We start from the raw sequence: 21,606 nt of genomic DNA, 5'->3' as shown, positions 1-21,606 counted from the left end.
CGCGAGCGAGCGTTCTTTTCAGTGAGAGCGGTGCTCAAAGAGAACCCGTTAGAGAGCAGTACTTGTTCCGACGCAATGCGTTGCGATTTTGCCAAAATGTATGGGATTTGACAGACGCATGCGTTAACGACGCACGACGCAGCGTCAAAGTAGAAAAATTTCTATTTCGACGCACGTCGTGATGCGTCTGTCAAAATGCCCAAGCGCCACAGATTAAGCTTAAACGACTGGAAAATTTAATATCCATAGAAAAAAATGAAAGCTCCACAGCTTCATTGGTTTGATCAATAGATGGCGTATTACAACTCATCATTATATTGCTATCCTTTACTTGCAATGTGTTTCGACAAGTTTCTTTTTATTATGACCTATATAGCCTTATAACTTTCTGAGCAAAAATCTATATGAATGGTCGTGTGGTCAGATACGTGGGTATCAACACCAACGAACATTAATCAAATCTCACTTGCTTCAGTGCTGGTGGTTTCCGTTGGAGTTTAGTATTTAAACAATCGTATCGCCGTTCTAGTTCTAGCGATGCATAACTTCAATGCGAAACCATACAACAGTACAGAGGAAATGAGAAAGCTCTCCTCCAAGCGATGAAGCTCAGCTGGTAAGGGTATCCCACCAACAGATAGCGTCACCAACATTTTTGCTATTTTTAGAATGCATGAGTCGTTTGCCGTCTGCTAAACGAAGTCTTTCTATATTCCGTTTAGGTAGAGTGCTTGAGTCGTGTAGAAGCCGTTTAGTGGTCGTTTAGTGGATTTGTGGCACTTGGCTGGTTTAACCATATCGGGTGAAAATCGATATTTTTTCACGTTAAATTGTTTCGAGCGCAGTTTTGCGTGTAGTTGGACAGCTAAATAATTTTATTAACAAAACAAAATAAATGTAGAGAAAGCAATTTCGTAATTGCTGCAAAACAGGTGTGTGCGGGTCAGTTTGCAATATGCAATAAAAAAGCGAAAACATGCTTTGCACTGTTTTAGGCAGAACTGTAAATGATTTTCCAGTTGTAATTTAACATTATAATCACATCAGAACCTATAAATAAGAGGCATTTTTGCTGTTTGTTGATGTTTTTCTTTGTTAAATGTGTTGTCATATCCATGCAGAACGCAGCGAACAGATACCAGCGTGCGTCACGCAATGCGTTGCGATACGCTGCGTCGAAACAAGTACCAAGCCCTTACAGCCGTGAAAGTTTCGGTTGAAATCTTTATTCGTCTTCTAAGGCGACTAAGGCCTTAAATGCCTTCTGAATGCCTTCAAAGCCGTTTAATGTTGGTAGGGTCATCTGTGAATCGGTAGGCATATAAAAAATCGGTAGGAATACAGATAAATCGGTTTTTCTGGTCGCTCTGGTGAGAGCTGTCATGTGCGTTCGGTTGATGTGCAGCGCCATCTATGTGTGAGATATAAAGGTATAATGGTTCGATTTGAAATTTTGCTCAGACCGTTAATCGTGGCAGGGTTCAAAAACGTAATAAAAAGATTCACACGTGGTGTAATAAAATCAAAATAACAAGTGCCAGTACGAAGGGCTACTAAACAAATATTTTGGAGATACCCTTGAAGGAACTTGTTGCGGGAAATGTTTGAACGTAGACCAAAATATTTACAGATGGCCTAGATTACGATGCAAACATTCTGGAATCTCTAGTCTACCCTTCCCGCTTGGTTACAAACGTCCCAAACAATTGCATTAGCAAACAGCTTGCTGTGATGATCTATTTTCTATCGCTCTAATCATCAAGTCATATGACGACGAATCGACCCGGTGTCCTTCATTAGTAACAACGTACGGCAAGCGTTCCCGCCCACCACGCGGTAACATCACGGAACTGGACCAGCCCGCGCCAATAATATTGACCCTTTTGATCGATTTACCGACCTTTTGTGTTCGGCCAATTGAATCATTCAACTCGCTGGTACGTCACTGCGGAGAGGCTTCACAACAGAAATGCTAAAAATACACACTCCCACCCGCCATTATGTTCCGAATTGATAGTATATTAGCAGGTGGTTGCTAATTGTTCCCCCAGTTATCGGTAGCTTGATTTCCACACATACAGACACACACCCTACACTACGCTGGGTATGATATAGAGAGCACTGATATCTATCGGCCCGGCTCAGCAAAGTTTAGTTACAAAGCAGTGGTCTATCTGACAGTTCGAACGTGCGTCTGAAAGTGTTTTTAATAGTGAAAACTTGATTTCGTTAACGATCGATAAAACAACAATTCCTGTGCAAAACAAAACATGTCTGAAACGCAAGTAAGTATCGAGTGCATTGAAGGATACGGAACACTTCCACCACCAGCCGTGTTTCGGAGTAGCACAAAGATTTTGATCAGTTTTTGGTGTGTTCCGTCCTCTATTTCCTCTCCCGTGCTCCATATAGTTTGTGTGTGATCTGTGCGGTCAGCGCTATTCCACGTTCGAGATCCTGATGACGCACAACCGCCTGAAGCACTATCATACGATCAAGTTCGGGTGTGGATACTGCAACGAAACGTTTCGCCACCAGGACGACCTGTACTGTCACTTCGTCCTGACGCATCGTGTCGATCCGTATGCGAACAAGTCACGGTGCAACAGTAGTGGATCGGGATCGGATGGAACCGAGGAGTACGGTAGCGCGGACTCGCTAATACGGCAGGCAGAGGAAACCTGCGGCCAGCTGCGCTTGATCAGTGAAAGTGATGATGGTTCGGAATCGATCGGCAGCTGTTCGGCGGAGGAGTCCGAGTCCGAGGAGGACGACCTGAGCGATATGGAGCTGAACTACAACGAACTGTACATGAGACGCAAGCGCAGTGCCATGACGCAGGAGGAAATATCGGAGCTGACGGATGTGTTTAAGAAGACGGTCCAGTCGACCTACTCCACCAAGCTACGGTTATAGCATTCAGGTGTGGAGGGTTGACAGGGAATCAATAGTCTGTATATATAAGGGCAACAGTTAGGTCAGTGGAAGTTGAATCAACATCACGGGGTTTTGGGGGTGTGATATCGCGAAGCGTCATCCATGCAGACATGTGATGCAATTAGCTTCTCGCTAATGTTTTTTTTCGCTATAGCCAGAAAAAAACACCTTCAACTATCATAATTCGTCGATCGAGGATCGCGAAGATCGCGCTTTCTGGCATCTGGAGAGCGTCGACGATATATTATACTTAGCACTTAGGAATGGAACACGCACAGCCTCTCCCCCCGGAGACGTCACCTCCAAAGCTCCGTCTGTTGTCAGTCCCGAGATTCTTCCGTACTCCAAAATGCACTCGAGAACTGGTTGTACAAATAGAAGGGCAAAGGGGGAGGATCGTCACCCTTCTGCTGCGTTAATGGTGGTGTGAAATAATTTTTCGCAAATATTATGTTTGTCATTTGCGGGTTTTGATGTTGCTGTGACGCCTCTCGACTTTACCGCACACGGTTTTGCCGGGGCCACGGTCTTGTTTGGCATTGTTCGGTGCATTTATCGCATTTGCGACGTTGTTACCGGGCGGGAACTTACACCCGGGAATGTGTCTCAGCCGGTGGAGAGGGGGTGAAAAGATGGAACTGCTCCGGAAACTGTCTCCATCTTTCCAGGGGCGGGGAAGAAAGTGATGCGGGGATCAGTGGTGAGGTGGTAATTGCAAAGGTGACGAAACGGAATGCCAAACGAGCACGGGACGAGAGAGAGACAAGTGGACGGGGCGAGGAGCTGGAGGGCATTAATGTTTCGCGTTAATGGTGATGTTTTATTTGGAAAATATTGTAAAAAAAGCATTAAGTGTAGAGAGATAAGAAAGCGACAATACCAATTACAAAAGAAAAAAAAGAAAAAAACGTACACACATACAAACTGGACAAATAAATGAACTTTAAGTCAACGTGATTGCCCGCAGTTTGGTGCTTTCTTGACACGCATGCTGACAATGCCGGAATGACCTTCTAGCCCTACCTACCTTTCTTCCACTGATGATCGTGGCTTTGTGTGTGTGTGTGTGTGTGTGTGTGTGTGTGTGTGTAATTATGGTTCCCTCTGTTAATGTTAATGATAATGCATCGTCAGAAAACCATTGAAATTGAACCGGCCAAACCGACCAGCGACGAATAAATAAAACCCGAATCACGCTATCCCAAGCAGCCGAAGAGAATAGCCTCTGCGTGCATTTTGGCTCGCGGGTAGGCGTTAACAGCATCCGGCAGGCATTATCAGAACCTTCGCCTGAGCCTTCCCCTTTGCACGAACCATGCTGGCCAGGAGTAGGACTCAGTTTTCAATAAAAATAAGATATGAAAAGAATGAACCTAAATGGATGCAGCCACCAAGGCTTATATTTATGATGTACTTCTGGTGGTGGTGGCCTCCGCTTTCCCATCATCCATTCCCATAGGTTTCACTCCATCAGACATATTTTTTCATCTCGTTACATTTGGACTTCATGGTCGTTCGTTTTTCGTCACTTTTTTTTCTTATTTTTCTCCTGCTACGCGCCAGCGAGGAGGTCGTTATTAGTCATAAACGTAAACGATGCACACCGGCACATGCAAGAAGATGAATGTTTGGTCTTGTCTGGACGGTGAATCATTAGGTGGATGTTTACTACGTAGCGCGATGAAGCGGAACAGAACGGGTTTAGTAATAAGAAATGGGGTCATATTTAAAGATGCGCTGAGCAAATGTTCCTTAACATTCTATTAGCTATGTTGTTTATTTATATTTGAAGTGGGAAAGAATGCGAAATAAGTGAGCTCTAATACTTTATACTCAAATTGTGATATCGCAGTGATTTGTTACAGCTACTGTTAACTGAGACCACAAACTGCAACAGTTGGCTTTCGAAAGCTAGTTCCGAAGGTCCGTTCCTTCGTACATGGAGTGCTTCTACCACTCCTTCCAAGTCCTCGTAACCCCTTTGCCGTGAAATGATGTGAGAATGATCGGAGCGTGCCAAACGGCCATAACCATTACCCAAAAAATTACACTCGTCAACGGTTAAATGTCAGCTTGCTGTCGGTGGGTAATTTTCTCATTACGCACAATTAAGATTGCGCGGGGTATTGGATCGCTCGTGGCATGAAAAAGTAATGCCCGAAAGAAGATTTTTAATTGTTTTATATTACATCGTAACAGTCGATTTAATATGGTGCAGATGTTGTTGAGTTTGGGACGGATCGAAACGGGTCTAGAAATTACGATTCATTTGGTGCGGTGATCGACAGTCTACCAATCTAGCAATGTTTTCTATAGGCTGTAGCAGGAGTGACCAAATTCTGGCCCTATGGTCTATAATTTTAGAATTTAAAGAAAGAATTGTTCGAGTTTTAAATAATTTTATAATATCGCTACCGACCAATAATCAATCCTGTTACGAGTTTAACGCTTGGACTTTTTTGCATGGGTTAACCTTATCTTGTTTTTACAATCTTTCTTTCACATTTTCAATCTAAAAAACCTATGAGATCACTCTAACCGTGATAGCCAAAAACGTGAAGCATGGGTCAGTTTGTGGATGTCGTATAAGCCACTATCTTTGCACTAGAACATCTTAGCACTATAATACGACAATCAAAACACTGAAAGAAGCGGAATCTGAAACCCGGTACCGCATGGTCGACAACCCTGAGCGACTTGAGGTTTCAGAAGCTGAAAATAAAGACCAAGCGACAAGCGGTTAGCTTGTCCAAACAGTGAAATAGTACTTGGGAAACATAAGCAAACATATCAGGAAGCAGAAATCGAGTCCACAGGCTTCGCAGCGGATAGCAATGATGCCTAAACTCAACTCGACCATTTCAAGCGACTGAATTTCGATATGACTCCTTAGTACGCGATCCCCCAGCCCTGTTGAAATTTCCTAGACCAATACGATAAAAAAGCTCTATTCAAACAATTTTGTCGCGAAACTGAAGAGGAACTGTTAAAAATTGAGGTTGATCTCCAAAACATGCCTGCACGCATATCTTCGTCCGCCACGGCGAAAATTCCGGATAACTGACCAAAGGCAGCTCCCATGGATTTGCAAGAAAGCTTAAATAATAACCTTTCAAAAGATGTTCATGGAAAGAAATTATTTCGCTTAGTTTTTTTTTTATTTTATGTGTAATAAGGTGAACATTCTTTTCACAAACAATTTAGTATCACATGCCATAGTTGATTGTGATTGACAGCGAATGCGAATTTAAAATTACAAAGTTTTTTCGTCTTTGCATGAATAAATCAGAAGCTGAGTACAATGTTATTATGTTCAAACTTTTTTAAAATTATTCTTCACTTTGATCGTTCTATGAAAAAGAATGCTGACACCTAGTAATTTTATATGTATTGTAGTAAACTCATTAACTATTATTTGTAGTTAAGCTTCAAATTAGTGTATTCATTGAAATGTCCTACTATTGTCCTAATTGATAAGGAAGGTATTTGAAATGGGTTAAACCAAACTGTCTGTCATTGATGATGATGATGATACTTGAAACAACAATACTAGCGTAAGTCGTTTGTAAAACACGTTACATCAAAGAAATCAATAAGCGTAAGAATCCAGTAGTTCAGCAAATATGGGATACGAAATGACAGGTACGACATATGACAAATCCACCGTACGACATGTGGAAAAAGAGAACATCAATGGCGATAATGGTGGTATTTCCGTGGAAATAGTGTAGCTTATCTTGGCTCATAGATACAATCTATAAAACGATTATCAGAAGACGAGAGTGAACGACAGACCTATTACCTTTATAGTCACATACTGGAATTCATGGCTTACCGCTGTTGAAGACCACGCGTGATATCCAAATCAATTGATATTGCCTTCCAGGAAACTAAAGATGGTTTCAGTTTAAGTAAAGCATTACTGATCATTGGTTGAGACATTACATTTTCAAAGTTCTGAATTTTCTATGTATTTTCTCTGTTTGATTAGCTGCTTTTATTTAGCTGCTTTTATTAATTTGTAATACATTTCACTTTCCTCGATTTTTTTGCAGAATGAATGATAAATTACTTCTCATTATTTATTTTGATTTTTACATTACATCATTTTTATTTGCCGTGTTGTGCACTACACATTCAATTGATTTTGAAGGTAAAATAACATTAATCATCCATCAACACACCCCTATGCGCGCCTCGTCGTAACTCACATACATTAGGTTAAAGAAAAATGCAAGAAAGAAGTTTACAACTTCTTGATGCTCTTTGTACCATAAAGACCCGCCCAAACAAAAGTATAATCACAGTTTACGTGTAAATTCAACCCGAGGTTATTGATGGTTTTTTCTTGTATATCACATCTCATCGATCAACACCGCGAGCGCAAAGGGAACTTCTTGTAATATGCGTCTCTCGTATGGCGACATTGTAGCATCAAGCTGGATACACACAGCCTTGCTGAGAATTCTCACACCGCGCCACCTTACTACAACCTACCCACAAAACAAAACAACCAACCCCGCTACGCGCGCTTCAAAGTTATGGACCCGTGCGAGTACTCGACTCGGTGTGTACCAGTTGAGGAACCTTGAAGTGGATTGATCTTCCTTGATCGTTCTTTGTTGCTTCCGTTTCGCCTACATGCATACACAAAAAGTGAGATTTCGCGCGTGTGGTTTTCCTCACCGATTCGATATAAATCAATCACTTGCGATGGGAACCTTCTGTTTGTTCGCTCGCCCAAAAAGGGGAGAATCGGGACTTACAAAAAAAAATCTAGCTGGTGAGATTCAAAATTCTTCATGCTAAAATGATTTTATCGCACGGCACGAGTACGAAAAGGTACGCGGATTAGCGCTCAAGTGGCGCATTAGGGAAGCGTAAAAATATCTTTCACTCGTCCAAGTACAAAGGCTAAAAGAAAAGGGTGACAGAGGTAAGAGAGACGGTCGCACAGTAAACCGGAGAATATCGATTTTATTACCCATTTCTCCTTGGAGCGTGGCAGAAAGTAATCAACTTCTCGCCTCAAAACGCACCAAAACAAAGAGGATTCGGATTTCGGAAGGGTTTTGGGTATCTTTTTTCTGTTTGGTTTCGGACCCACGTTGAAAGCAATAAAAATGCAACCACCCGTATTGCCATCCTACCAAAGCAACACTCACTGTATATCATGCGCTAAAAGGTGTATGTAAAGCAGATCTGAGAAGGTTCTGTGTTTTGCTCGGAGGAGTTTGAACGAATGAAGATGTTACAAGTTTGTGCCTTTAAACTTTGCCGAGCTGAAGGTCACAAACATCTCCTCATCGAAGCAGCAAGCGCAATTGAAACGCAATTTTTACGACATTTTTCCGATCAAGTCGATAGCGAGAGTGGGAATGCATCATTCGGTGAGGGACGGACAGTACGCCTTTTCGAACGGTGTTCGGAGTTCGTGCGAAAATCAAATAAACCATTAAAGTTTAATTATCATGAAATTGTTTACGATCGAGAAACTCGAGGGATCCGGCACCGGTCCGGGCATGGCGCTCGTTATCTACCGGGCAGGGCAGAGCCAGTAAGCCCGTTTTCCGTCTTAAGTGACACGTGTTCCGCAGCACCATGCACTGCTGGAGATGCGATAATCACGGGCACGACTCTGGCAAGCTGCGGCAGTTTCAGTTCGTTCGGAGAATCGTGGGTTTTGTAATAAAATTTAATCGATTACATCGACGTCGGCGAAGAAGACGGTCCAGTGTGGCTTCACGATGACAAAGCGTAGCGAAGTGAACATACCCACGAAAAAAGGAATTCGTGTCTTGTTTAACGCCGTACTGCTTGGAGCACCACGCGGCACCGTCAAGTTCGGCAAGACAAAAAAGGGAATCCTTACGCTGTGCTTCTCTTTAATTTTCTCGTTTCTCCACGGTTTTGTGCCGTTTGTGCCGGGGCTCACCGAGTTGTGTTCAGCCGTCTGTTTCGATCTCGTGAGATTTCTCAATCATGTGGTCGTCTGTTGCTTTTTTTTGTTCATTCCGTACCCGTACTGGATAAATTTGGAAGTTGTTATGGAAAATAATTACTCCCCTTGGCCTGGGTCCGGTAGTTGGCGGTTGTCGCGCTGCTTGTCGTTTTAGTTTGTCTCTGGTTGCGCTTTTTTTTAATGCTTCTTTGTGTTGAAAGCGTCCGAGCTGTTCAGTTTCGGCGGATGAATAAGATATCGAATGAAATTAAGACTTGTAACGATGAAGGATGACTGTCATTGGCGTCGGGTGAGTCGTGTCTGTCTGTTGTCTTTTGGAGTTGGGCGGGGTGAAAGTTCATTGAAAATTCGCCGTCCGTTAATTGAGTCGATAATGTTCTTTTTATGAGCGGTAATTTGCCAGCAGTCCTGCTACCCACTGGAAAGAGGATCATAATTTTTATTTAAAAAAGTCCAATAATCTTTAAATACGCTTCAACAATACACAACACAAATCCTAGCACCGTTTGCTAGTGCACCGAACAACTTTATCAATAATGGTTGAATCAACTTTTTCCCTCTGCCAATTCTAGATGGTTTGTTGATAAATTTGTTACGGGCGCTGCTGCGTGCGAGGTACCGGGAGCCACACAGCAGCAGCTGCCAGCGGTGCGAAGAATGTAAATATATAGTGTTTGAGTTATTTATGCAAATTTCGCTCCTCCGTTGTGCTGTTGCATCGGTTGACTAGACTCGATCGTTGCGTGCGGACGAACAGTCCTACACCCGAACAGACAGACGCCCTTGCGCCGGAGGATTGTTTGGGTTTTGGCTGGAGCTCAAAGCAAAGCACGATAATGGTGGCAAAAAATGCAAACCAAAGTGTAAATGAAGTTCATTTTGGAGTTTGCATCGTTCTGTTTTGCGTTGCTTGTTTTAGTATCGCTTGTTTGTGCTCTAATGGGTAAACTTAGAACCACGTTAGAGTTTATGCTTTGTTCTTGTGGAATTGGATTAATGATTTAAAATTACTTTTCGCTATCTGGTCAAGCTAATAGCTGTATAACAATAATGAAGAATAGTTTTATAAATTCAAATTTACAAACATCTAAAATCCGATATGTGATTTCTATTTGAGGACTTCGTTCATTGGAAGCTCCTCCATTGGAGAACTTATTGATAAGGTACGCTCATAAAATGCCTAATCGTCCAAACATATACGTAAAAAATTAAAATACTGTATGACATTATTCGAGAGTATGATCAGTATAACTTTAGTGTCTTTCGAGTTAGTTACTCGAAAATCATTATTAAAGATTGGATCATCATTTGGCGTTTTACTTCTTAGATTTAGGAAAAAAATCTTATAGTTTTAAAAGTATGTAAAAAGTATAAGTTTGATATGTCTATTGTGAGTTTTCTACAAAATTATGAGTGATTTTGTATGATAAAGCTAAACAGCATTATTTTGTCTATTTTCTTGTTCTTAATATTCATCACAATCCTGATTCTTACTTTCTCGACCTGGAATCGGTATTGGTGATTGTTGTATTGTCTGATAACAGTAACAATTCACTGTGTTTATCACTCCAGATCCAAGATTGTTGAACTTAAGGCTTACTGACCTAGACATTGTTGCAGCTACAATCACAGTTCTCAATCCTGGACAAGTTGCTGCTCCTATATATTTTTGCTTCAATGCTGTATTGTGGGTGCAATATTAGATGTACTTTTTGTTTCTTTACTTATTCAGGTGTGCTGAATAACGTTTTCGAAAAATAAATGTCGCGGTTAACATTAATTCTATTAGCATACCATCCCACCCAATTAAGCACTAAACACATCCTATACAAAACAGGCGTAATCAAGCATAATGTATGTATGCTTGCTATGTTTCAAATTTGCTCCCTCTGTTGTGCCCCTAAGAGCTGGTTCGTAATGAAATTTAAACTCCTGCTCACGTACACTGCCTTATAGCTTCCTACGCCTTGAACATTGCCTAGCGGGATGTTAAAACTAAAACTCATGGCTTCCAAGCGCCTCGACGAAAGCGTCCCAGCGTCAAGCGCCACTGATTTGCCGGTGGATAGTTCCGCTAATTATCACACCACCGCCACTAGCAAAAGCCAGTTCAGTGCGGAGCACGGTTTGACACGCGCTTGCCACGCGTCAAGCGGTGAACAATTGCGGCAGACATGGCGATTGACAAATCACGAACCTGGCTGACTGACTTTGGGCTGAGAACGGTTTCGCTAAAAATTAGTCAAGGGTGTCCCGCGACGACGAGGGTTTAGTTGAATGTGGCAAAGGAAGCACGGTGTGTGGCTATAAAATAACGAACCCAAATGCCATTAATAACGCACAATGTGATTATAGTTCATTTGTCTACGACCTTTCGAAGACGAATTCCTGAACCGTTCTGCAATTCTTGCGAGAGTTGAGAAAGTTTTCCCCTCTAGCGACAAGAGTTTCGAAAACGAAGCTACTTTTTATTAATCGAACAGTGAACTCAGCTTAAAAAACTCAAAGTTAAATGTGATTACACTAGGGGCAGAGCACCGTTTTGCGCATCTGTTTGTCGCTGGCCTTTAAACTACAGATTAAGGCGAAGGCGAGAAGCATGCTAAACGGTGCTTATTGACTTGGACCAAAGTTAATGGTTGTCGCGAACAGCCCGTCGGGAACAGGTCCTGAGGCGACACAGAGTATAACTTGACCGCCTTTTTCCGTGTTTGACAAAACAGCCAAATTCAGCGATTGAGCATGAAATGTGAAGCGTACCGCGACGGACCGGTTAGAAGTTTGCCGCGCTGCCCTCTATCGGCGCTCTAGTTTAGGCCATGACTTTTCGACACGTTTCAATGGAGACGCACAGTGCTTTGATGCTTTTGTTTGGTTGTTTATTAGATCGTTATCAGCGGAGCTGGGTAGAGGGAGTGGGTAGGTCCTTGTGCTGGCTGCGATAAATCAACAACAACAAGTTAAGTTTTCACTGGCAGGCAACAAGAGAGAGAGAGAGAGAGAGATTGCGGACGAAGCTGGATAATGCGCTAAGGAGCTTTGATTTTTTCGTTCGAGCGATTACACCAGTAATGATATTTCGGAACGGATTACGATGTAATGTTTCCTGGAAATGTGGTGCGAACGTCGTAAATCTCACTCAAAAATACTACTCGCGTACTATGGATGGAACAGGCAGCCGAAAAGTGGATCTTGTCCGACAACGTGCTATAAGTAATAACGTTACCATTTTGCCAATGATATCGTTTCGAATATTTTGCTTGTTGTTGCGCTTCGTAGTGGCTCTCTCTCGCTTTCTTGCTCTATGGTGGATATGGCTTAAATTCATGGGATTCATAGGGATGATGAATATGAACCTTACAGCTTATTTTCATTTTATATGAAGATAATAGGGGACACTTAAATTATTATGAAGTATTCATGAAATCTCTTGAATTAATATGCAAGCTCAAGAAGCATGAAGGTAATAATTGGCGGTGAATCATACTGATGTGCTGGTTGACTGGGTTTGATAAAATTTGAAGAGGTTTTTTTTTTGTAATTTTTCCTCCATTAATATGACCTATCCATTTAAAAACAAGAATAGTGTCTACAATGCTTAATGCAAAAAAACATCAACGACATATCGCGTTAAGGAATCTCCGAAACCGATTTAATATACTAACGTTAACATTTAAAAATGGAAAAAATATCGATTTTTAATGGGAAGACCCGCACTAACGAAACGTTAATTGCACTATCAATAAAAATATTCATGAGTGTATGAGTCACTATGAGTCAGCAGACAAAATATGACACCTATACCAGTCAAACTCTAACCTTGATGGCCAAAAAAGTGAAGCAACTTCGTCTAGAAGCATGCGTCATCAAAGAACGGTACCCCGTAGCGTCTAAAACGGCCTCCGTGCGGCAGTTTGTAGACGTAGTATAAGCCTGTTCCGGTATCTACAACGTCTTGGCACTATTAGACAACAATCAGAGCATAAAAAACCCTGGTTCCGAATGGTAGCTTAAAATGAAGACCGAGAGACAAGTGGCTACATCGCTGCGATAACTTGGCCGGGAGGTCGATGCAATCCGTCAAACAGTGCAATAGTACGTGAGAAACATAAACAACCATGTAAGGAAGCAGAAATCGCGTCCACAGGCTTCGCAGCGGCAAGCAATGACGTCAAAACTCAATGCAATCATTTTAGGTGAATTTCGGAGGAATTTCGATATTACATCCTGGTCCGCGAACTGGTTTAACATCTCCCACCTTTATCCCATCAACATTTTCTGATTAAATATGATGCAAAAGCTCTACTTCAATTTTCAATACAACAATTTTGTTGCGAAAACTGAGGAGGAACTGATAAAAATCGAAGGTAGACCGTAAAACATGCCTACACGCATCTTAAAACATGTCGGACATAATGAAAATTCCGAATAACTGACGACAAGCAGCTTGCAAGGTCGTTGATTTAAATTGCAAGTAAGTTAAAATAACAACCTTTCAAAGGATGTTCATGTAAAGAAATGACCTCTCTTCGTTCTCTTACACAGCCAGTCGACGAAAAATCATTTTTTAATGCAAACGTTATATTGCAATTAAAGCTGTAATAAGCATTAAACACACATAAATTAACATAAATTTCTTTATTTTGAGAGTTTTAGATCTCATTTGCCTCCATAGACATATACTCTTTAATCCAAAACACAATAAACTGAATCCGTTATTAACCAATGAATTGTTACACAGGTATTCTTTGGAATTTTGGACATGGACAACAGTTGTTTGAATTATTATTAAATTATTAAATTTAATAATTAAATAAAATTATTCTTCTTTGGCGCAACAATCGTTGTCGGTCAAGGCCTGTTTGTACCTCTAGTGGGATGGGCAATCAGTGACTTATTGATTTACCCATAGTAGGATAATCAGTCCTACGTATGGGGGCATGCTTGAACGCTACATTCGGGGCTTGAACCCATGACGGGCATATTGTTAAGTCGTACGAGACCGGCATCGAATACATTCACTTCATTTAAAAAAAAATGCTTAAAAAAAATATATTTAATGTGAGCCAATGGAACTACTAACCATCATACCACTATTTGAAGAGTAAGCTTAACTTTGGGGATAACTAGATAGAACCATTTTAATTCATACATAATGTTTTCTTCTTCTTATTCTTCTTTTACTTAATCGTTACCACCTTGATCGGTGTAGGCCTGTCCCGCACCACTAATGAGCTTGGCTATCTGTGACTGATAGATTTCTGATAGCAGGATAGTCAGTCCTACCTATGGCAGACACTGTCCATACGTCCATTATTCAAAAAACGTTGAGCTGCGTTACACATAACGGCTAGCTTTAGATAGGTCACATTTCGATAAGCATAGAGCTTAAATTAAAGTTTCTTATTCAAAAGTGAAAACAATAGTCAAGTTTCTGTGAATCTTTACCGTTACTTAAAAAGGAGATCACGCAATGCTAAAACAAAATGTATTTACAGTTCTAATTTTTTAAAGCAGAAATACAATTTTCATCAATCAAAAGGTTATCGAATTTCAGAGCAAACACTGCTCCGTGCCAGTCGCTTTCCCAAAAATCTTATCCCACTACACCAAATTGACAGATTGTATTTCCCTCGCTTGGTTCAAAGCTTACAAGCCGTCTACACCGAAACGGCCGGCACCTTGGCTTGACGGTGATTACACTCAATTAGCCAGAATCGACGTCAAAAAAGCTCCATCCTGCAAAGAAAAGAAGAAAAAATAAGCCACTTCCCCTCCATTACGCTCAAGGTTCGGACCTTATCGCTGTGCCGCGGGAAAATCCCGCCAACAACCTTCCAGCCATGCTTATAGGCACCGCTGGGGACAAATGCGTACAGTGCTGCTTCGGGGTCGTCCGTTATCCTTCAAACCAACCTCTGTTTGCCGACGGGCAGCATCCAAACCCCGGCGAAAGACACGCTTCGTCTTGGGGCAGGTTCTTTTGAAAATTAAGAAATAAAAAAGAAAACCCACAACAAACAGCGAACAAAAAACTCCTTCCCTGTAGCACTCATTTTTTCACCTTTTCCTTTTTTTCCTCCCGCTTCCTGTTGAAGACACACGGCAGTTTCGGTGGTGTAAAGTGCAGCACAATAAATCTTGTCCCTCTTTATCATTCCCCTGCCAGCCCCGGCCGTTCGGTAGCGGCTCGTTCGTTTCGTATAATTTTAAAACTTCCACTCCCTGAAAAGGCCTTTGAGATATTACTTCATCCAGTTCCATGGAGACAGTGTGTGTGTGTGTGTTGAGTTTAAACTTTTTAGCAGCTTTAAAGTAAAACATAGGGTTTCTTTGTTTTATTTTTACACTTTGAGTTTGAGCTATCTGTACGCATGGCAGAGAGCTAAGGGTAGCAAAAGAGAAGGCAAGAGTTCGGGCCGAGTCCGAGTCGACGCCACCATTATCGTAAATAAATTAAAAAACATAAATGAATATTAATCGACGATTATTATTATGTTTCACGACATGAATTTATCATTCCGCCACACGATCGGGGCCAAATGCGTGTCCCCACTAGCCGCAGGCAACGAATGTCTGCCAAAACGGACCTCAACCAACTCCGTCAAGCTGTGTCCGGTGCCGCGGGATCGATTTGTTGCAAGTGCCGCGCCAGTGGCCTATTTGTTACCTGCGTTTTACAAACGTGTGAATTTATGCATGCTCCTTGTGTGATTTTTTTTCTTTTCGCTCTCTCTCTCACACACACACACAGCTCTCTCACATAAGGTATTGCACCGCGCACCCCGGCCGTGTGTGTCACGGGGATGATATGAGTTTAAGGGTTTCTTCCTTCTTCCCATTTTTCTCCGGCAGGCCTGATAATGGAAGATAAATTGACAAAGCGTGCTGGAAGGGCCTGCAGGGTCTCGGCTTCGGCTTGGGGTGTGATTTATTTGGCCATTAAGTGTGTACCGGCATCGCTGTATCGGTGTAACTCCGGGTGACATTCCGGTGGTATCCCTGTCAGCTACTACTAGCCCACCGGATCGACGGTACGGGGTGGTAGGTTGGCCAGTGCATGGACACACTCTCTCACGATTTTCACCTCTACCTTATACGGAGGCAAATAATTACTCGACCAGTATTGTACACGGTCGTAAAAATCGTTGAAAAAATGGCCCCTTGTGACCACGAACCGGATTGAGTTTATCGGCATGATCTGCTGACCGGGTCGACGATTATGCTGGGCAGGTAGGCAGGTTAGTTAGGGGGTTTGGGTTTGGGGGGCATGTAAGCGCATCGCTCGTGCAGCGTCCATTGTTTGCAAAAGGTTCGTCCCAGGGCCACCCAGGGTGTGGTGTTTTGGGTGCCATTAAGCGCGAGATGCTTTTCATGCAGCTCGTTAGCCCGGATGCAGCTCCAGTCTTTTGCCCCGGTCCGGTGCGAGAGTTCATCAGATCGCAAAGGAGAGAAAGACAGGGAGCAGCAAAGCACGAACATAAGCAGCTGATTGAATCGATTTGCCCGATGTAAATTGTGTGTGTTTGTGTGTGTATGTGTGTTATCCTTCCTAAAACGGGTTACACTCGTTTGTGCATCTGCTACTGCTGCACAGGGCAAGAGGGCCATTTAAAAGGCGCCAATCGTAGATAAACTGCGACGAGTGCTTCAGAAATAACACGGCAAACGGGAAACGTATGTTACCCTCGTTAGTGGATGAAGGAAGATGATTGTTTTGGAGCTCGGACTCATCCTCACGGTTGTGATTCGCTCTGCGTTTCCTCATAATTATTGATTCCGTACGATCGTTTCGGTGAAGTGCAAGATTTGTTGCTCCCTTGCCTGCCGGCCTGTTTATGTGGTGGAGGACTCGTTCTCCGTTTTCAATTAGCCAATGAACCATCGGAGGCTGTCATTCCGAGACAGCGAAATGGTTGCAAATTGCCGGCTACTGGATTGAATGTGTGGTCATTACGGGTGTCGGACTGTTGATTGGACCGGCGTACATGCCTAATGACACTTGGCAGGGTGGCTAATTAATTAGCTGGTGGGGAAATTACTCTTCCTTTGATTGCTGCCCTTTTTCGCAGCGAAGCTGTACCGATGAGCTACGTGCACATGGTTGATTGTTACTATTACAATTGCACCCCAAAACAAACAACCAAAAGCTCCATTGAGCTACTTACAATGTTGATTCATACCACGATTTGCTTGTGTGGTTGCATTTACAATTGTTTTAATTATGGCGCGCTTTTCCCTTTGACACAATTCCATCACCTTTGTACCACTTTGGGATTGGGCGCATCATCGCTGCTATCACGATGTTCCATCGCTCGTCACGAACAATTTGCAATCAGATCAGATCGATGCGGTGACACCAATTCTGAGGCTAGACCATTTCCCTCCCCCCCCCCCCCCCCTCATTCACTTCGCCACACTTCGACGCATTTGTCTTTTAGACTGTTAATTTGAGGGCAAGCGTTCTTTATTTTTGTTGTCATCGTTGCGTTGCTTTTTTGTGTGCACAATTTTTCCTTTATCTAGCTACGAGCTGGGTAGATGGGAAGATTTAATTAACAACACCACAGCGCCCGGACGGAGCGATGTGCGCTTCATCTTATCGGACCGGCGGGCTAGAAGATCTCGCACACGCTTCTTCGCCGAGGTTTGGGGTGACCGTTTTTCCGTGTTTGATAAGCGAATGAGGCGAAATATTGTGGGCACGTTTTGCGCCATGCGTGCGCGTACGTGTCGTGCAACAGAAATCAGACGTCTTCGGCGTCGGCCTCTTCACTGTGAGATTGGCATGAGAAGCAAAATGGATAAAAAAGTGCTTCTCAAAAGTAGAGTGTTTTTGCTGTTATTAAAAATTTAATTATATTTTTGCTTCCTTTAGAGAATGAAGACACAATTTAAAAGAATGTACTTTCGATGCAGCACTACAACATTTCAAGTAATGGTCTAACGAACTTCAGTTTAATATAAACAATGTTTTACTTTACATCACTTGCGTGTCTACTTTAATTACTCAACTGTTCACCCAATATGTACAGTAATATATGTGTAGCAATAAACATGGAAAATAGCACAAGCTATCTTAAGTCAATAAAAACAACATATGGGGTGCCACATTATTTCAACTTTAGTTATGTTCTTTTAAATATTTTTGAATATTATCAGCAAACAGCAAACATTTACAAATATATAATATGGATAGATAATTAAATTTTTAAAACAATAAAAAGAATTATAATAAAAATCATTATTTTAATAAAACATATTTGATGCTATTCTTAACATGGTAAACATTGGTTCTTGGAAGTCTTCGAGCCTTATTAAAGCCTTATTAAAGGCTGTAGTGTGTGAAACTAACTAAGATTTATTTAATATTTTTAAAGTTTTTAGGGTTTTTTTTGCTAATAAACTTATTATTTACGCTGTTGTTCCTTTTGTTATAAAAAATTCAGAATTTATTTTTACTCTTTATGATTCAATTGAATGAGATGTTAGACATTATAATTAAAAATAGAAAAAAATAAACAATAGTTAGTGTTGTCTCTTTTGTTGATTTGAAACATAAAACATAATAATCCCGCATAAATAGTAAATTTCTGTTTCATCGTTCGTTTGTATTTCACACTCGACTATATTACATGTTGGCAAATAGCTAAAACATTGCCTTGTTTTATGAATCATGTTCTGAAGGAATAATTAGGCAGCTTTTGCTACGTTTTATATGGTAATGAATACAATAAACTATCATGATAAGTTTTTGAAGTTGTTTCAGTTTGTACATCAAAAACAAATTAAATTACATTGAAATAAAACTAGTCCATTGGTTTAACTGTCCCGAGTGTGCTTCAGTATAGATTTTGTTATGTCCCCACCTTGCTGCACTGTGCGCGAATGTTGCGTCGCGTGCAACATGTGGTGCGACAGACGCTTGCGCTGTGCCCTGCAACAGTCCGCTCGCCCGGCAAACCAACCGCTTGGCCGTATCAGAGCGGGGCGGGTCGGGTACGGATACACCCTGAAGGGGCAAGCTCAGACCCAGACCGTAGCCAAACCCTGCCGACTTTGGAAAAGCATCAAGCATCGTGCTCGCGCTCAGTTTTCCCCCGTCATCTGGTGCGTACGCACACTGCACCGGACTGTTGGCGCGCGCTAACAACGTGTGTAACGGCATTGCTCGGTCAGAAGCTGAGCAAGATAAACGGCGTGATTTTTTGTTTTGTTCTTTAAAGCCAGCCCCTTAGAAGGGAGAAGTGCGTTGTGAGTGTAGTGAAAGATTTAAATTAGATGTAATTGTTCGTTAAACAATGTGAGTTCTTGGATGGTTGTTGTTCTTACTGCGTGTGTGTGTGCGTATTTATTTTAGATAGCAGAAGAAAGTTTCCTTTGCCGCGTCTTGGAAGGGGGCAACACGCGTCAACAGTGAACGCGGGCAAACGCGCAAGACGTTGGACTGTTTTAAATTGAATTAACACCAAAAACCCTTCTCTGGTGCCGTAGCTCGCGGGTCTGTACGGTATTATTTTCCCCTTGCCCCGGGGGAGTGTAGTCTCTGTCGCATTTGTTTCGTGTTCCGTTGTGATCTAAGTTTCCGCTGGGCAAGCTCTCATCGCTATCACTGGAGTGTGAATTATGAAAGCGTAACTTGTGACCTTTATTGATTTCTTGTTTTTTTTTAATACATTTTCCCCCTTTCGTATGTGGAAATGTTGTAAAATAATTCAATGTTTCGAGAAGAAGCATTTTAAACTCTTCGTCGTTTAAGAGGTGCATTAAGGGTGCATAAATATATCCCAGTCACTGTGACGCACTGTGTGTGTGTGACGTGATAATGGAGTGCGTTTGAATGCAAATTGATCGAAAGTGTAATTGTCACCCAGATTCCGAGGGGTGGCGGGGTGGGGCCGACAATCCCAACGTATAAGTGAGCAGAATACTTAAGCGTGTCTGGTGGATGTGTGTATGTGCTTTTTTGGTGAATGTGTGTACGAAGGAGAGAGTGAGAAAGAGAGTTTGTGTGTATGTACGGTTTACAGTAAGTGCGTGAGCGAGTGCTTAATGCAGTTAGGGTGTGTTTCCTTAGATTGTCGGTGCACCACCAGGGAGGTCGAGACGCTCATAACGATCGCAACCAATCTTTGCGAGAGGCTGTGGAGCTGGCAGACAAACTCCAAAGCCATCTCCCATTGGTGATGCATTTTTATGAGACACAATTTATGCATCACTGATATTGAACCTCCTTCTCCATGCTCATTCTTCTCATCCCCTCTCAAAACGTCATACTAATTACGCTCATCAGCTGAAGATCACCCTAATCGTTCGATCCGTTCCGTGATTAAATAAAAGCTCTCCAAAGCTGCACTCTTCGCATTGACCGTTGGGTGGCGAGTTGGTGTGTGCGAGGGCAGATAATCAGCTGGAATAAACCCCCCAGTGAATGAATGCAGCAACGCACACACGCACGCACACACTCACGGTGGAATGCCCTGTTTTGCTGGCGTGCTTGGGGCGTTGGATATAAAATTAATTCCTTGCCCCGCCACACTGTCGCATCATTAGGCATGCAGATTTGATGCATGCTGACAGGGACAGGCGGGCGGCATATAGTGTGTGTGCGTCCCGTACGACCGGAAAGTGTCGTCGTCAGCCGCATCGAACGGGATGGAGTATGGAGAGAGGGGGGGCTTATTTGACAGGGGCGAGTCATCAAGCGCGTGTTCACTGTGAGGCGTGTAATATTTGCGTTCACAACCGCCCGACGACGGTGTGATGCAATGGTGATGCACTTTTCTTTCTCCTCGCCCATTGGCAGTGCAGCTGAGCACTGCTTCTTTGGCCTGCTTTCTTCATTATCTTCCTGTCTTCCTTTTTACAACAGCAAGGTTTTAGTAAAGCGACAAGGTGGGTGAGCTCCGTGTGTAAGCACTGAGCGGGGCGCCGGAGGCGCACAACGATGGTTCGGTGATTGAACGGGTTGCGAAGCGCCATAGACAACATAGGAAGTGTGTCTAACGCTCTCACCACCCCAGCTCGATGATAGTGATAGGTTGGGGCTGCTACTGGACACGATCTCGGTGCGGTGCATACCGATGTAATTAATTGGCAAGGGCTGTCGTACACCTGCGGTTTGGGCTGATCCCAGTTTTGAAAGAGAACCTGTAGGGAAAGGAGCATAAACAAACAGCCGCGGCCTAGGAAAGAGGTGGGTGAAAAGTTTACGCTACTTTCCGAGCAGCGTACAAAAATTACCGTCCGAAGAAAAATGAATGCAATGCAAGTGTGCCCGTGTGATCGAGCGTTTGGCGGTGTAATTGAAACCCACCCGAAAAGGGAAGTGAAATAGAGCGATTTATCTGTGCCGGGAGTGGGGTGGAGGGTGAATTGGATCACGCTGCTGAGCTACCGGTGAACAGTGAGGAATCGTGCATCTCAGGGCGACAAGTGCAATCAGTCGTTGTGCATGCTGAGGGGAGGTGGAAAAACACATCCCCTAGTTAATGAGGGAGTTGCAGCTGCAGGTAAAGCTACCGTCGTTCCAGCATCTCAGTGCAGTAGTGTGTGAGAAGAAGAAGGTCCAAACAAAACAACAACAAAAAACGAGAAACAGAAAGCATCCAAAGCCATCAATTAACACGCCCTCGGGGGAGGGAAAAAACGGCTACGGCGAGTCGGCACTAGCTGTGTTTCTGTGGTGGCAAAAGGGGGCAATCGTC

The 21,606-nt window shown here is 42.7% G+C and overlaps 2 protein-coding genes across 3 annotated transcripts in view; both read left to right on the top strand.

Annotated features, from left to right (window-relative positions):
• Positions 1–21,606, top strand: part of LOC120954690 (DENN domain-containing protein 1A-like) — a 121,853-nt gene that overhangs the window by 33,194 nt on the left and 67,053 nt on the right. The window lies entirely within an intron of this gene.
• LOC120958629 (centrosome-associated zinc finger protein CP190-like) lies at positions 1,483–3,894 on the top strand. Of its 2 annotated transcripts, none has more exons than XR_007452672.1 (2): positions 1,483–2,285; positions 2,366–2,510. XR_007452672.1 is itself a non-coding variant. In XM_040381567.2 (2 exons), the coding sequence occupies exons 1-2, from the start codon at positions 2,271–2,273 to the stop codon at positions 2,914–2,916; spliced, it is 519 nt and encodes a 172-aa protein (XP_040237501.2). In that variant the 5' UTR covers positions 2,073–2,270; the 3' UTR covers positions 2,917–3,894. The 2 variants fall into 2 exon arrangements, 1 of the variants encoding a protein (XP_040237501.2); XM_040381567.2 differs by having other exon boundaries at positions 2,073–2,285; positions 2,413–3,894.

This window comes from Anopheles coluzzii, chromosome 3 (assembly GCF_943734685.1).
Source record: "Anopheles coluzzii chromosome 3, AcolN3, whole genome shotgun sequence".
Taxonomy (NCBI): domain Eukaryota; kingdom Metazoa; phylum Arthropoda; class Insecta; order Diptera; family Culicidae; genus Anopheles; species Anopheles coluzzii.
The sequence above is the reverse complement of the archived record's forward strand: the minus strand, read 5'-3'. Positions and strand labels throughout refer to the sequence as shown.